At 38.1% G+C, this 17,493-nt stretch overlaps 1 protein-coding gene across 1 annotated transcript in view; it reads right to left on the bottom strand.

The window, feature by feature from the left end:
* GTF2B (general transcription factor IIB) overlaps positions 1-17,493 on the bottom strand; it is a 31,089-nt gene that overhangs the window by 9,895 nt on the left and 3,701 nt on the right. Inside the window, exon 2 of the mRNA XM_077746155.1 lies at positions 15,076-15,182. Coding sequence (XP_077602281.1) covers positions 15,076-15,182 — 107 coding nt within the window. The remainder of the gene's footprint in view (positions 1-15,075; positions 15,183-17,493) is intronic.

The following is a 17,493-nucleotide window of genomic DNA, read 5'->3' as shown; positions in this document are numbered from 1 at the left end:
ACCAGATACAAACAGATCTGGTTGGTCACTGCTCAGTAGCTGGGACAAGCCCACAGCGACAAGAGTTATTAACACTGAACACCTGCCCATGCTAGTCATTGTGTACATGTTCTCTTTTAATCCTCGCAGCCTGATAAAGGTAGGTACCACTTTTGTTTCCACTTTAGAAATAAAATTGCATAAGATGACACAACTAGAACTGAAATGCACCACAGATCCCAAAGACTGTTCTATACTGCATTTGTAACGTGAGCTTTTCCACCTAAGCATGACAAAATCGAAAGCAGAAACCAGACCATTTTCACTGCTGCCTAAACAGAAAGGAGAAAGAAATGGTAGAAATTAGGGACTCTACCATTTGCCACTTTAACTATGGTGCCATTTCTCAGCTTTAAATCTCCTCAATAACCACACAGTCCAAAGATTGTAAAGACTAAATAAACCAAAACAGGTACAGCACATGTAAAGTGATTAAAAAGTTCCAGGTGAGTGCTTGATATTAGCTATTTCCTACCATGAAAATGAAAATAATATGACACATATTCTGATATTTCCCTCCTTTTGAGACTTTAAAAGCAGCAGAGTGCTCTGCTGCAAGTATGTGACGAGAAGGACAAAGACAAAAGGAAGGAACTGAATGCAGACACTGTTAAATCCTCTGAAATACTATGTAGTACATTAATTTAAATGCTTATGAACCAAGTATAGTAATCTTAATCTAATCTTAGTGTTATATTTAAGGAAGCAGGTAAATATGCAAAAGAATCACTCATTCCTGATGGTTCTGGAATAATTTATTTTTCTTTGAACACTCAAAACACTCGGGAGTAACCAGATATCACTAGGACTATTTCCTGTTACTCGGGAATGGAGACGAGACTCAGGGGCCCATGTGCCACACCTGTGTGTGGTCAGAATGGCCAAGGAAAGCAGGGAGATCGGTTTATAGAGCAACTTCAGTAGATGAGAGATTGAGCAGGTGGCCCAAAATAAAGAGAAAAGGAAGGGACTGTCATGATGCATTTTTCCGCTTCCCCCTCAAAAAGATAAGCATCACTAAACTTGGGAAGCAATTCTAATTATATAAATTAAGATTTTAAAAACCTACCCGAAAGTAACAAAACCTTCAGTTATGGACTGAGGTCTTACTGCAGTACTAACTAAACAAATCCCGCATCTCAGAGACCATTGATTTTTCTTCCTTTTTATAAAAGAATTATAATCTTGCTTACAAATTGTGTGTGTGTGTGCACGCGCGTGCACAAAACAAAAACAAAATTACCTGTGTTCTCAACACCAGGGAAAGCCACTGTAAATATTTTGGTATATACATCTTCTACCTTTTTAATTCATGTGTATTTTTTTCCCTTAAATTAAAATTAGATCATATTGTGCCTGTTCCATGAAAAGCTCTATTCATCAAATGTGTATCACACATACCAGAACAGGTCAGCTGCTTTAATAGCATCCGCCAGTTAAAGTGATACCATCATGTATCCATGCAGTATATTTTCAAAGAAAAAAAAAGTGAATCTAACTTTCCTAGTCAAAAAAACAAAAATACACAAACATGCACAATATGAAAAACACTATGGCCCTCATATCTGGAGTTACGAAAAATTCTAAGTTCAAATAAAAACTCAAATGTCGTCATTCATTTGTTTAATGAATGAATGAAGAGAACAGTGTAAGTGAAAAGGGCAGGTAGGTATGCTCACATCTTTTTAAGTCTCTCTAGTAATCTAAAGATGAAACATCTTGGCTAATACTTTATTTCATAGCATTTTCCTTTTGGCCCCAAAATAATCTACCAAAAGTCTCTTTTATTGGTTGCTTTGCATTGCCTTTAAAAAGGTAGGATGGATTAGGGAGGAAAGGGGGTTGGGGAGAGCTGGCCTAGGAGAGTATAAATAGAAAAGCCAGAACCGAGTAGTGACGTAACTTTTCCACATACGTGGGAACAATCTACATGACTCATTCAACAATCTGTGATTTATGCTAAGAGCCATTCCCTCTTTTTATATTTCACTGCTCAAAACATAGCATTTATAAGAAATAAAATTTCCAAAATAACTCAAAGAGCACATCATGAGACTATAACTAGAGCACCAGATTAAGTGCACGAGTAACAAAATAGGGCAGACCGTTCAGAAAAATCAGAGTGCAGAAAGGATTTTCATTTAAAGAAACCTAAATGAGGCAGCATTTTAAAAAATGCTCTGGAAGAAAACTGCAATCCAGAGTCTTTTCAAGGGTAAGTGTATAATCAACCTTTGGCCAAGAAGCCTGCCAATAAACACATGGGCACACACACACACACACACACACACACACGCACACACACACATACCCTCCCATATCCTTTAATGTTCCACAAGCAGGAAAAACATGCCAATTTTTACCAGCTGCATTCTTAACCAAACACTGATTTCTGTAAAGTGAACACCAGACAGAAAGTCTACATATGAGGATTTATAATTGTCAAAGTAATACCACTACCGTAATATATGTAACAGGACATTCATCCATCTAAAGTGTGATTACAAATACTGTGATCACAGCCAAGGAAACAACCCAGAAAATTAATAGNTGATCAGGTTCCCCATCCAAAAAAGTGAAAACACTCAACATGTATGTTCATGTATATACTGTCTGTTACACACATGTACAGTTCTCAATCCAGGTATTAGAGTGCTGTCTAAAGAGTATGAACTAAAATATCTTACCATATTCTAAAGAGAGTGAAGTTTCACCTCCTTATTTTTCAAGAAAAATTTGATAATAATTGCCAAAACCATTCACACCAACTACTTTGGCACCTACCTCACAAGCTGGCATAAATGGAAATTTACCTGCAAAAGTCTCATACAAGACTGTCCACAGCAGCATTACTCATATTAGCTAAAAACTGGAAACAACCCAAGTGTCCATTAACAGGAAAATGTATACAATGAAATATCCCTCAGCAAATAAACCGATACATGCAATAATGTAAATGCATTTAGAAACTATTCTGAGCCTGAGAAAAGTCAGTTACTAAACAACAAATACTACATAATTCTAGTTATAGGAAGCGTGGCTCAGCTGGTTAAGCGTGACTCTTGGTTTCTGCTCGGGTCATGATCTCTCGGTTTCGGGGGTTTGAGCCCCGTGTAGGGTGGAGCCTGCTTGGGAATTTTTCTCTTTCCCTCTCTGCCCGCCCCTCCCCTGCTCATGTGCTAGCTCTGTCTCTTTCAAAATAAATAAATAAGTAAAATTTTATAGGAAGTTCAAAAACAGGCAAAATAATCTGTGAAGACAGAAATCAGTACAATGGTTGCTGCTGGGCTGGGGGTCAGAGGTGACAGATTAGAAAGAAACATAAGGGAACTTCTGAGAATGAAAGAAAATGGTCTAAACATCCTGATTAGTGTGATTACACTGGCACATGCAATGTCAAGATGCAAACTGTGTATCTGGGATCTGTGTGCTTTACTGCATGCAATTATACCTCAATAAATAAAAACTAAAAATTCACTTCCACCAAAATACTGTTGGTTTTGAATTAAAGCTACACCAAACCTATCCATGATTTTGGGAATGACAGAATTATCATCAATCTTTTCAGACAAGGGAATATACTCTTTCTCCAACTCTTCTTTTAGATTATATGTATGTCACATTTATGACTAGATCTAATTTTTTCTGTTAAAAATCTCATTTTCTAACTAGTAATTGCTGCAATATTTTATATGCTTATATTCAGCCACTTTTAATAGACTATTAATTTTTAAAATTTGATCTGAATATTCTAGATATAGAATCTCATCAGTGGCTAAGAACTTGTTCCCTTTCCAATGTTTAACTCCCATTTCTATACTATATCGAAAGCGCTTGTCAGAACTTTCAAAACAATGCCTTTGATTTAAAATAGAAATGTCTCCAATATTTCACCTGCATAAAAATAACAGGTGAACTGCAATAGTCATCTATTAAAACATCATTCTACTCTAATGCAGAGTATCTTATATTAGGAATGTATAAGAGTTCATTAAATATCATCTTAGCAAACCATAGCCTTTCTTAACATACTATCTTTTACATTATAAAAGCTAGCCATAGTTGTTTGTGGGTTATTAGTTTTCTAGTCCTTATGTGTTAAGATAAATTAAGTTATTCTGGAGTAAGAAATATTTTAGAAGATTAGTGGCTTAAAATGAAGATCTTTCTTATTCATACGACATGTCTGTATAGGGGCAGGCCGGCTTTCTATGCCATCCTTATTCAAGATGATAGAATCCCTGCCACTTGAGACATGCTAGGGAGAAGGGAGTGCGGTAAGTTATGCACTGACTTATACACAGTTTCTAATGGTAGTATTTCCACTCACACGTCCTTGGCCAAAGCCAGTCAAGGACTGATGCTGAACTTTTAAAAAGGTGGGAAAATAGGGGCAACTGGGTGGCTCAGTCGGTTAAGCGTCCGACTTCAGCTCAGGTCATGATCTCAGGATTCGTGGGTTCAAGCCCCGGATCGGGTTCTGTGCTGACAGCCCAGAACCTAAAGCCTGTTTTGGATTCTGTGTCTCCCTCTCTCTCTGCCCCTCCCCTGCTCATGTTCTGTCTCTGTCTCAAAAATAAACTATAAAAAAGAATTTTTTTAAGGTGGGAAAACATCAGTGTACCATGTAGCTCAAAAGAGAAGAACCAGAAATATAAGCAAATAGTCATCAATGCTCTTCTACATGACAATCAGCAAATAGAATTAAGCACTGTGTTTTGTGGGATTTATGTAGAAGTTCATTAAAAAAAGACTGTTCTAGGATTTCCTTTTTCTGCCACACAACAAACCAAGGAATCAGAGTTAATTTTACTGGCTGATTATTTGCAAGTCTTTACTAATAACATTTTTTAAATGTTTAAAAGACATTCCCCACTGGTGTGTGGATTCCTGACATGCAGCCCTGAGGGTCTTCCAGTACAATGTAACATTTTCTTCTATTGAACCTTTAATACAATATTCATCTGAATCTTCAAGTAGAACCATAATGGCTATCTTGTCTTTACCACTTTCTCATTCACACCTTATATTCTCAGGTTTCTTCTCTGCTTTACTGATCCAATTTCCTAGAATGTTAAGTCAGCTAATTATTATCTCGAACAGTTTTATTATGGTGTTTGTCTCCTTGTGCTACATTATTTCTTTCTGGCTTTTTAAAAAAATTATTTATGAGCGAGAGAGCGAGCAAGCGAGAGAGCATATGCACATGCAGGGGAGGGGCAGAGAGACAGGGAGAGAGAATCCCAAGAAGGCTCCACACTGTCAGTGCAGAGCCCAACACAGGGATCGATCCCACAAACCAGGAGATCATGACCTGAGCCAAAATCCAGAGTCAGACGCTCAACCGACTGATCCATCGAGGCACCCCTCTGACAACATTTAATAGAAACATTATGGAAACTTTATTTCAGAAATCACAAAATATCATTTCTTTTCTATAACTTTCTTCTAGTGAGCTATATCAGGAGAATTTTGGTAAGTCCACTGGATCCCTGCTCCTCTTCACTGTAACCTGTTTCCAGAAGCCTCACGTGGACTGCTGTGCTTATTCATCCTGTACTCCTGTACTAAAGAACTATCAATCCATGTCCAGTGGTGGCAGTCGTGTTGGAAAATGCTGGAAAATGATGCATCCTAACATTAGTCACAATAATTTGAGTCATTCCCATACTACTACTTTCAGGCCTCTATCCTACGGCATATGTTTCTTTTTCCCTCCAGTTGGAATGACCTTCCCTCCATAAACCCTTACTCATGCTTAATGATCATGTTTCAATGTAAATTCAACAGTAATTTCCCCAGGAAATCATTGCTTCCTTCCTTCCTTTGCGTTCTCACCAAAGTTGGAAGATCTGTAATAGAGCTTTTACCGTGCTATGCTGTGTGAATGCACCCTGCTCCCTTTCACACACTAGCCAGAGCTGCTCATACCTCTGCCTCTCTCACTCTCCCTGACCAGCACAGTGCTGTAACAGAAACAGGCCTGTTAAGTCCTACAGACCTGGTTTGAACTGCTCTGTCACTTACTAGACATGGAATCGTCAGCTAATTATGTAAGTACTCCAAGCTTCAGTGTTCCTCAAAGAGTAGTTGTGTAAACCAAGTTAGTAATTCTCTGATACTTAAGGTAAAGTAGCATCAAAGCATTAACAATTCTAGTGGTGCCTGGGCGGCTCAGTCAGTTGAGCGTTCGACTCTTGATTTCGGCTCAGATCATGATCCCAGGGTTGTGAGATCGAGCCCTGTGTTGGGCTCCACACTGAGCATGGAGCCTGCAGAGATTCTCTCCCTCCCTCTGCCCTTCTTCCCTGCTCACACAGTCTCTTTCTAAATAATAATAATAATAATAATTAATTAAATGTTCTAAATTAGGTAAGAAGTGGTCTCTGAAGGCTTATAAGAAATGCCAAAGCAAGAATTTCAAAGTGAATATTCCTTAATTTTAAAATACAGCTTAAACATATTAAACCTGAATATTTCCTTTAGGAAACACTAATGCAAATTTAAAGATGGCAATCCAGGAATCTTTAAAATGATACAGATGAAGAGCATTCACTATGCTGGACCCACTCAAATACATTTTACAAGTGACTTGCTATGAAGAATGGCATCTATGACTTAGAATCACGTACTTTTCCATAAGGTTAAGAAAAAACAGTACTTGTACCCACAAAAAATGTACCACTGAAATCCCATACTGAAATCATACTATATGTTTTACATATTATCTCATTTGACTCTTAACAATTCCAAGATGTATGGTACCTACTCCCTATTGTGGGGTGGGTGGATAACTTATTTTTACACATAAGGTTAAGCTTAGAGAAATTATATAATTTGGTTATAGTCACATAGCTCATTAACTAGTAGAGCCAAACCTAGAATCGAGGGCCCCTAGTTATACTAGGAGTTACGCACACACATAAGATATCTGCTCTACAGGCTATACAGACTAGGTATGGAGACATGGAAAATATGAAAACTCTGAAAGTACAGAAGATCTAAAAAGACTGTGGTAAACTGTAAACTTAATAGTATAGATTTATGTTTCTTAATATGTATGATCTAAGCTAGAATTTCTAGAAATGGGGTCTGGAATCTTTAAAGATCTGATTCTTTTTTTTTTTTTTAATGTTTATTTATTTTTGAGAGAGAATAAGAGAGAGCAGGGGAGGGACAGAGAGAAGGGGACAGGGATCCAAAGTGCTCTGTGCTGACAGCAGAGAGACAATGTGGGGCTCGAACTCATGAACTGTGAGATCATGACCTGAACAATCCAGGTGCCCCTTAATGCACATTCATACATCCTTCAGAATCACTGTATAAACAATATCCAGAATAACTTTAGGAAAGAGAGATCAAATTGACTCATTTTTCTCATTCAAATCTACCTATACTATTTTATGGTTGTTCCCTCATATTCCTTCTATGAACAATGAAATAATTCAGGGTGTTTTTAAATGTTTTATTTATTTCTGAGAGAGAGAGAGAGAGAATCAGCAGGGGAGGGTCAGAGAAAGGGAGACACGGAATCTGAAACAGGCTCCAGGCTCTGAGCTAGCTGTCAGGACATCAGCAAAGAGCCTGAAATGGGGCTCGAACCCACGAACCATGAATGAGATCATGACCTGAGCCGAAGTCAGACATTTAACTGACTGAGCCACCCAGGTGCCCCGAAATAATTGTTTTAAATGGTACATAAAATGTGGCTTTTACTAGAAATGAAACCACTAGATCTAAACACCACCTTATTTGAAACCCTAATTTATAAAAGTCATAACCAACTTCATGTTTTAGCAGCTATTACAGCAGCTTACTAACCTAATACTTTGCTGAGTATAAACAATGTCCAAGGTCAAATTTATGAAAAAACTGATAATCTAAATATGATTATACTGCCACCTAGTGCTCAATTTTTAAAGTGACACAATCACACTTAGGATTTTGGGGGGAATCCCACAAAACAGTGCTGTTAAAGCCTATAGTTTCATGGTAGAAATGACACAGCTTTGCTTTAAAAGTTGTGCTTATTTTAGAGATCAGGTACCAGATCCTACAGATCACTGGTAAGATTAAACAGCCAATGACAAATCAAAATACTTCCTATGTCTAAAATAAAAATCCTATAATTCAAGTGGCGCCTGGGTGGCTCAAATGATTGTCAACTTCGGCTCAGATCACGATCTCATGGTTTCTGAGTTCAAGCTCTATATTGGGCTCACTGCTGTCAGTGCAGAGTCCACTTCAGATCCTCTCTCTCTCTCTCTCTCCATCCCCCCAACTCATGCTCTCTCTCTCAAAAAAGAAAAAAAATAAATAAATCCTGTAATTCAAATAAAAGAGGAAAGTCAATTAGACAATTATTACATGCCAAACAGTATTTAAAATGCCAAACAGTATTTAAAATAGCCACAAAATATTGGGACCAACCTAAGTTACAGGTGAAACTAAGTACCACACAACTTAAGCACTGGAGGAAAAAAATTAAACAAGACACTAAATGTTTGACAAACTGTTTTCCAAAGATGGCAGCAATAATATCTCTCATCAACATGTTCTTCTGAAACATGACCCTGTCTATGACACTGAGGTGGTTGGTGCCTGTTTCTCTACTCCTTCCAATATAGGTGGGCCCTCTGACTATTCTAATACGGAAGTGATCTGATGCCAGGCATAGCCCTTAACTAATCGAGTCCAGCTTCCACACTCTTGAAACACATGCTCTTGGGATAGTTCTCTTGGAAATCAACCACCATGTATGAAATGTGACTACTCTGAGATAGCTAAGGAGAAATCCTAGGGTATGGCCTGTGTGGGGAGGCCAAAGAGCAGAGAGGAACCAGAAATGCAGGTGAAGACGCCATCATGGAGGTGAATCCTCCAGGTCCAATCAGTGCCATGTGGAAAGAATGGCCCAGGTAAGTCCTTCCCAAAGGACCGACCCAAAAACCATAAACAAGATAAAACGGTTACCATAAACCATTAAGTTCTCCAACAGTCTGTGATGTAATCGAAACAGAAACTGGCTCCTCTAAGTATGATGCTTCTTTAAGTAAAACCAAAACACTTTAGCACTGGGTTTGAGATTCAGTGGTGGGCCTCAAGGAGCCTATGAATGAAGGTTTAAAGGACCGTAAAAAAAAGAAAAAAAGTGTTGTTGGCGACTGGACAAAATGCAATTTTTATCATATGGGATAAATACATTTTTTGTATTACAAATTATCTCATTAAAGGTGACAGTTGTGAGGGTAATATATGCCTCCAAACAGGGCAGGTGAGCAGTATATGGTCTTGAATTAGAAATTAAGAGTAGCTAGGGGCGCCTGGGTGGCTCAGTTGGCTGAGCATCTGGCTCTTGGTTTTGGCTCAAGTCATGATCCCAGAGTCATGGGATNCTATTTACATGCTATCTAATAAATAAATAGAGGGAAAAAAAAGAGTTAGTGACAATGGGCTGCCCTAAGTTTTAAGCCAAATTAAGTATTAATTAAGTATAGAGTTGTCCAAAAACAATGCTAAGAGTTCCAATTTCTAAAGTCGTCCACTGATTAAACCAAAGGCAGTAAATGCTTATTCAGTAAATATGGTATAATCTAAAAAGTTTCAGACAAGGCAAAATGTTATAATAAACACATTCAAACCATGTAAACCAAGACTATTTATTAGGAGACACATGATGACGTCTAGATTTAAATCTCTATGAACATCCATATCTCAAATACAAAAAAGCCACAAGTTTTCTGTCCTTAGCGGATTGTGGAATATTTGCCTTGCCTGATTTCTTCCCTATCTCCACAGCTTAAGAGACAAAGGCAGAACTGAGCTGGCAACAAAGAGCAGATGCCTTTAAGCCGGCAAGCTGGGGGAGCCTCAGTGACTCAGTAGATTGAGCATTCGACTGTTGATTTTGGCTCAGGTCATGAGGTCATGAACCCAGGGTCCTGGAATTGAGCCCCACGTCAGGCTCCATGCTGGGTGTGATGCCTGCTTGAGATGGTCTCTCTCCCCCTTTGCCCTTCTCCCCCACTTATGCACTCTCTCTCAAAATAAAAAAAAATCATAAAAATTTAAAATAAATAAACCAGCAAGTTGATGCAAGTTCAATTAGATATATGTAGAATCTAAATTTATTATTGATCTATGACAGTAATATATGGGTTTGTGTATATATGTTCATACGTACATGTATTTTTACAATTTGACTCATGGTCTGTCCTGTTCAATTAAGCTCTTTTCAACATAATTTGATTGATAATCTCTTCAGCAAAACAGAACTTTGTTAGCAGACTCCTGCCTGCCCACCCTCATGGAATAGCTTCTTCACCTGCAGGACACACTGCAGGTTAAATTAGATTTAACTAAAAATACGTGAATGAGGCTAATACTGTATATTTTAAAACAGGTGTTTGTTATAGTTTAGGTCTGAAAAACCAATTGTTACAAAAAGATATTTCTGTATACAAAAAGGAAATTTAATCAGACTTTTTTTTTTCTTTTTTTCTTTTTAAGTTTCAGGCTTTACAATTTAGCCTACTTGCTTTAGTTAGGATAAAACATAGTAGTTCCAATGCTGGTGTTAAATACTGATAAATAAAGCAAAACTAAAAGAAAATTAACTTCTTTTGGTTTATATATAAGCAGAAAAATGCAAGTAAAAGTTAGGGACTTCAGGCACACAAAAAAAAGCATGTAAACCTTGTGAATTAGATCTTCCTCCTCAAGTTGGTTAATCTTACCCAACTGTATCTTGCTAGGCTGAAGTAGAAGCGAAGCTGATGGAAGGGCTGGAGAGATGATGCAATATTTCTGCACTGTGTTTTAAATGGCTACATTTAGGAGACCCAAGAAGCTGAAATTATCTCCAATCTTCTGTCTCGCTCTTACATATTATCAGTCTGATCTTTATACTTTGGAATTAGAATGCTCTCATTCAACTTACGGATTGGCAAACCTGGTCTGGAAAGGGCCATACGGTAAATGTTTTAGGCTTTGTGAGTCAAGAGGCTAAACTGAGGATGCTACCTAGGTACTTCCATAAAGAGGAAAAACTCCATTGATTTTTTATTGATGAAATTAAAAATACAAAAATTGAGAATAATTTGTTGTAATACAAATCTACTACTGAGAAAGAACAGCATTCTCTTTGGGTTGAGACTATTTCACTTAATTGGAATTCAGTTAGTGCTATCATCAAAATCAATTACAAATGTTCATCTGTCAATGCTGTTAACAGAATTTTATGTACTTCACTTTTTAAAAAGTCTTTTTCACACACAGATAAGTACTGCCAAATACTGATATTAATCTGCAAGCATATGATTTTAACTGAGCATATTCACTGCTTGAAAGGCATTTATAGAATTTTATTACATTCTTCTGATATTTTGCCTTTTAACATGTCATTACATTGTAGATTAATCACTCCCAATTGAAAGTTAGGTGGAAGCTCTTTAACTGCAGAGTTAAACGGATTTGGAAATATGAAAATTTCCTCTGCACTTACATTCAGGTCTGAAAAACACTGATTAAAACACTGAGTTTTTTTTTTTTTTTTTAATGTTTTTTATTTATTTCTAGGAGAGAGAGAGAGAGACACAGCGTGAGCAGGGGAGGGTCAGAGAGAGGAAGTCACAGACTGAAACAGGCTCCAGGCTCTGAGCCGGCAGTCAGCACAGAGCCCGACGCGGGGCACGAACCCACGAACCGTGAGATCATGACCTAAGCGAAAGTCGGACGCTTAACCGACTAAGCCACCCAGGCTCCCCTGAGTTTTAAATATATACTTGCAGCAGATATGTGTGGGAATGAAGACCCTACTTCCTGTTTTAACTTTTGACAGCAATGAAAGTATATAAAATACATTAAAGCAATTTGACATCATTTGGGATTCAAATTAGTTGTTGTCAAACTGATTTTGTTACAGTGCAATTTTAACATATAGGCACTGTTTTGCCTTCCAATTTTAGGTTGAACTCATTATGAAATATTAACAAGTCTGCAGCAAAAGCTAATTTTTAAAGCCATTCAGTTAAAGAGTAGTGGTTGAAGGCAGTACTGGTTCAGAAAGATTTCAACCATGGCCCTAAGCTCAAAAACAATTACAAGAAAACTTTGCTGCAGCTAAGCTATCAAATTACTGTATGGTGGGCAAGTCAAGATTCAGCTTCTATTTCTGACAAAGATTCAATGAAGTGATGACAGTTAAGTCCATAAGAGTGAATGAAGTTCACTACAGGATAGATTCAAACCTCTTCTATCAACTACCTGCTGATGAATACAATGAATAGCTATACGCTGTAAAAACCTTACATTTTCACAATCTTTGTAAATTTTTCCAACTAACTCTTCTTCCACACATATTTTTACCACCATCAGTTATAACACATCTTAGCAGTTTCCACTTCAGGTTGTACTGAATTAGCATTCTTGTAATTTCTTTAAAAATAGTTTCTCCTCAGGTGCCTGGGTGGCTCAGTCGGTTGAGTGGCCGACTTCAGCTCAGGTCATGATCTCACAGTTTGTGGGTTTGAGCCCCGCATCAGGCTCTGTGCTGACAGCCAGCTCAGAGCCTGGAGCCTGCTTCAGATTCTGTGTCTCCTTCTCTCTCTGCCCTTCTTCCCCTGCTCATGCTTTATCTCTCTGTCACTTAAAAATAAACATTAAAAAAAAAAAATAGTTTCTCCTGCAGATGTTCCACGCAGATAATTAAAACTCTAGAAAGTCTGCGTCGACTCCTTTTTTTTTTTTTTAATTTTTAACGTTTTATTGATTTCTGAGAGAGAGAGAAAGAGACAGCATGAGCAGGGGAGGGTCAGAGAGAGAGGGAGATACAGAATCTGAAACAGGCTCCAGGCTCTGAGCTGGCTGTCAGCACAGAGCCTGATGCGGGGCTCAAACCCACAAACTGGGAGATCATGACCTGAGCCGAAGTTGGATGCTTAACCAACTGAGCCACCCACGCACCCCTCTGCATTGAGTCCTTGAATAAATAACTCAGCAGTATCAGTAACATCTATCTAGTCATCAAGAGTCTAGGAAAAATACTTGAAATCTGTCTGGTTTAATTGATTGACTATCAGTGTTGCTCCCAACATCCTCAACTCTTCAAGCAACTGTTTTTCTGAGAGGCTAATTGTCTTAAACAAGTTCATCTTAAACAAATTTTCTCTGGACACATTTCTTCAACTACCACAATCAAACATGAACTAATTAACTCATCATTAACTAATCGTTGGCTTTCCCTGCATAAGCTACAAATAAGCCACTAAGAAACTTATTTTAGCTGCAGCTTTATTTTCATTCTTTTATTTTTGTGAAGAAATTCTGCTGTGATGAGATATTCCACTTTATATTTTCTAAATTTTCTGATCACTGTTTTACCGAATTGGCAGGATGAGTGCTTATGTCTAAGTTTCTTGTATTCTATTAACAGAGCTATAATATCACTGCATAATAAACACAGAGCTCTTCCATCTTGATCAATAACAAAATAACCTACAGTCCACTGTACCTTAAGAGCATGGCTTCCAAAGTTCACTTTTATTCTTTTTGTTTTGACATGACGGGTATGCAATGGTAACAAAATAAAATGCTGCAACATGGAGATAAACTTTGTACTCAAAATGCTGGGGAGTGTTAAAGTACATTACTGGGAGTTCCAGTGTCCTGGGTGGCAGTATGAGGTGATGACAGTACCATGTACGGTTTCTGTTACAACCACAGAACACTACTGTCACCCTGGGAAAGCAGTCATGGACAATATGTAACCAGCAAGCCTGGCTGTGTTCCAATAAAACTTTATGTATGGAAACCAAAATTTGAATTTGATACTATTTTCACATGTCTCCAAATATTATTATTCTTTTGATTTTTTTCAACCACTTAAAAATGTAAAAGCTGTTCTTAGCAGACAGATTATAGATAAAACAGGTAGTGGGTCAGTTTGCCAATCTCAGACCAAACTCATTTTATGACAAAAGCCAATACAGGATAGAAAACTGGATCCATGCAGACAGTGGCGCTCCACTGCCACACTAAACTTCAGTTTCCCATCTCTAAAATGAAGGTAATAGGAGTACTCACCACAAAGGTTTCTCTGAGGATAAACCTAGTGAATATGTAAATCATTTTAAAAAGTGCCCAGCATACATCAGCTGTTAATATTGCTTACTGAGGAGAATTCAACTGTAAGTGGATTTCAGTTCCTATTAGCAACTCTGTATGATTTAAGCCTCTCAGTGGAGGTCTGAGGCAAGCAGGCTACCTGGATGAATGTTACAGGTATCCCCCAACAGAATCCCACGGTATACCACCACCAATGTTTCTGTTATACACCCCACAATTCTACTAGCACTTTCATTTTTAAGCATTTCAAACTGCTAAGTATTACGCCTTTTCTCAGTTGCTAGCTACAACTCCACCATAAGAATAATTTTTAACAGACCATCTCTATTCTAAAGTTTAGCTACATATCTGGTAAGCAAGCAAGTAGGAACAAAACAAAAAATTTTAAGAAGCAGTATTTCTGACAGTAACAATTTTAGACTACAAATTCTTATGTCATTCTATTTAACTGGATCTATTAACTGAAAGGCCTTGAATGAGACTCAGTACAGATATACCTTTACTACCCTGAAACAAATCATGTTTAAATATCTAACAGCCACAAAAATTGGGTTAAATTTATTCATTATTTCATACACACAAGTGTCACCACCACCCTCCCCAAACCCCATCAAATATTTAAGACTAAGGACTCAGGAGACCATGGACTGAGGGCCTTTTCTTTTGGATTGGCTGTCCTCAATTTTAATTGCTCCTTCATACCCCACATTATGAAATATATGTATTTGTATATACAATAAAATATGGCATCTCTGATTTTACTCTTGTTTTCTTTTCCTAATTTTTTGTTTTATAATAAGTATGAATTACCCGTAGGGGAAAAAATCAAAATGTAATGATTAAGAGACACTTTAGGAAATACACAAAGTATCCAAAACAGTGATTTCAGTTAAAACCATAATAACTGCTCACCTACAACCAGACCGCATTCTGGACAGATCATATCACCAGCTCTGTAGTCCTCTACTAAAATTGCATCTGGATGGTTTGGACATGTGACTCTTGGAAGAGCATCCAAACTAAATGGGAAAAAAAGAAAAAGAAAAAAAAGAATTTTTTTATATCCTCCCAACCAACATGTAAAAAGTAGTGTTTCGGGGGAAAAAAGGAGAGTTTTGAATACTTTTCCTATACTATCCATGTATAGTAAAACTTCAAAATAAACATCCCAGTTAGGCAATTTTTAATTCCAGCTAGTCAGTAACAGATTCCACTGGAACTGCTTTTTCTAAGAACAGTAACTTATTTGCAGACATGGAAGGCTTTATTTTTTTCATTTCAAAAAAGGTTTTATTTTTATTTATTTATTTTTCCCATTTTTAATTTATTTTTTAATAGTTTATTGTCAAGTTGGTTTCCATATAACACCCAGTGCTCATCCCAACAAGTGCCCTCCCTCATGCCCATCACCCCCCTTTCTCCTTCCCCCCACCCCCATCAACCCCCAGTTTGTTCTCAGCATTCAAGAATCTCTCTTGGTTTGCCTCCCTCCCTCTCCCCAACTATTTTTCCCCTTCTTCTCCCCCATGGTCATCCGTTAAGTTCCTCCTAATCCACCTATATGTGCAAACATATGGTATCTGTTGGAAGGCTTTAAAAACCTAAATGCAAAGCAATTGTTTTTTCTCTTAGCATGTAGGCTACTGAGATTTTTAAAAATCTTGATTAGCACGGAAATGACTAGCTACCATTTATAACCTGTGACATTTACATACAATCATCTGGATTGTGTGACTTACCACTTACTTCTCTGGTCACAGAATAAATTTCAAGTCTTGTTTTTTTCTACTTGCTGGATATTTTAGTAACAGATTTAGAATAATACACTGAACCTAATGGGTATGATAAAGGAGGGTGGTAGATGTACCTCTGCTGAACTTAGTCCATTTGCTATCATTCAAAAAACGGTTTCAAAAGCTACTTTTTAATCTATTGTGATAGTACTAATGTGCTCGATCATTTTATTTTGAAATAAAGTAGTCTGCGGAAGATACACCACTCTTAAATGACAAAATAAAATCAGCTTTAAAAAGGGGCGCCTGGGTGGCTTAGTTGGTTAAGCGTCCGACTTTCGCTTAGGTCATGATCTCGCGGTTCGTGGGTTCGAGCCCCGCGTCGGGCTCTGTGCTGACTGCCAGCTCAGAGCCTGGAGACTGTTTCAGTCTGTGACTCCCTCTCTCTCTGACCCTCCCCTGCTCACGCTGTCTCTCTCTCTCCTAGAAATAAATAAAACATTAAAAAAAAACAAAAGTTTAAAAAGCAACAAAGGTGGCATCTGGCTGGCTCAGTCAGTAGAGCATGTGACTCTTGATCTCAGGGTCATGAGTTGAAGCCCCACATTGAGCATACAGCTTACACAAAAATAATAATAAAATGGGGCACCTGGGTGGCTCAGTTGGTTAGGCATCTGACTCTCTCTTTTTTTAATGTTTTATTTTATTTTTGAGAGAATAAGAAAGATAGAGTGCAAGTTGGGGAGGGGCAGAGAGAGAGACACACACACACAGAATCCAAGGTAGGCTCCAGGCTCTGAGCTGTCAGCATAGAGCCCGATGTGGGGCTTGAACCCACAAACAGCAAAATCATGACCTAAGTTGAAGTCAGACGCTTACCAACTGAGCCACCCAGGCACCCTGAGGCATTTGACTCTTGATTTCGGCTCAGGTTCATGGGAAAAGAGCCCAGCATAGGGCTCTGCACTGACAGCATGGAAGCTGCTTAGGATTCTCTCTCTCTTCCTCTGCCCCTTCCCAGGTAGAGCAAAATAAATTTAAAAAATTTTTAAAAAGAAATAAAAAGCAACAAAAATATTTAATATGGATTTATTAATTACACACAATTATAAATGTTTGGTATTGGGGCGCCTGGGTGGCTCAGTCAGTTAAGCGTCCAACTTCGGCTCAGGTCATGATCTCACGGTTCATGGGTTTGAGGCCGGCGTCAGGCTCTGTGCTGACAGCCAGCTCAGACCCTGGAGCCTGTTTCAGATTCTGTGTCTCCCTCTCTCTCTGACCCTCCCCTGCTCACACGCATGCTCTCTCTCTCTCTCAGAAATAAATAAAACATTAAAAAAATTTTTTTAAATAAAATAAAATAAATGTTTGGTATCGGGGCACCAGGGTGGCTCAGTTGGTTGAGTGACTGACTCTTGATTTCAGCTCAGGTCATGATCCCAGGGTCATGGGATGAAGCCTCGGGTCGAGCGCTATGCTGAACTTGGAGCCTGCTTAAGATTCTCTCTCTCTCTGCTCCTCTACCCTGCGTGTGCGTGTGTGCGCTCTCTTGCTCTAGCACTCTCTCTCTCTCTCTCAAAAAGAAAAAAAAAAAAAA

Source organism: Crocuta crocuta, unplaced genomic scaffold, assembly GCF_008692635.1.
Source record: "Crocuta crocuta isolate KB4526 unplaced genomic scaffold, BGI_CrCroc_1.0 scaffold48, whole genome shotgun sequence".
Lineage (NCBI taxonomy): Eukaryota > Metazoa > Chordata > Mammalia > Carnivora > Hyaenidae > Crocuta > Crocuta crocuta.
Note: the sequence above shows the minus strand (reverse complement) of the source record. Positions and strands in the feature narration are given on the sequence as shown.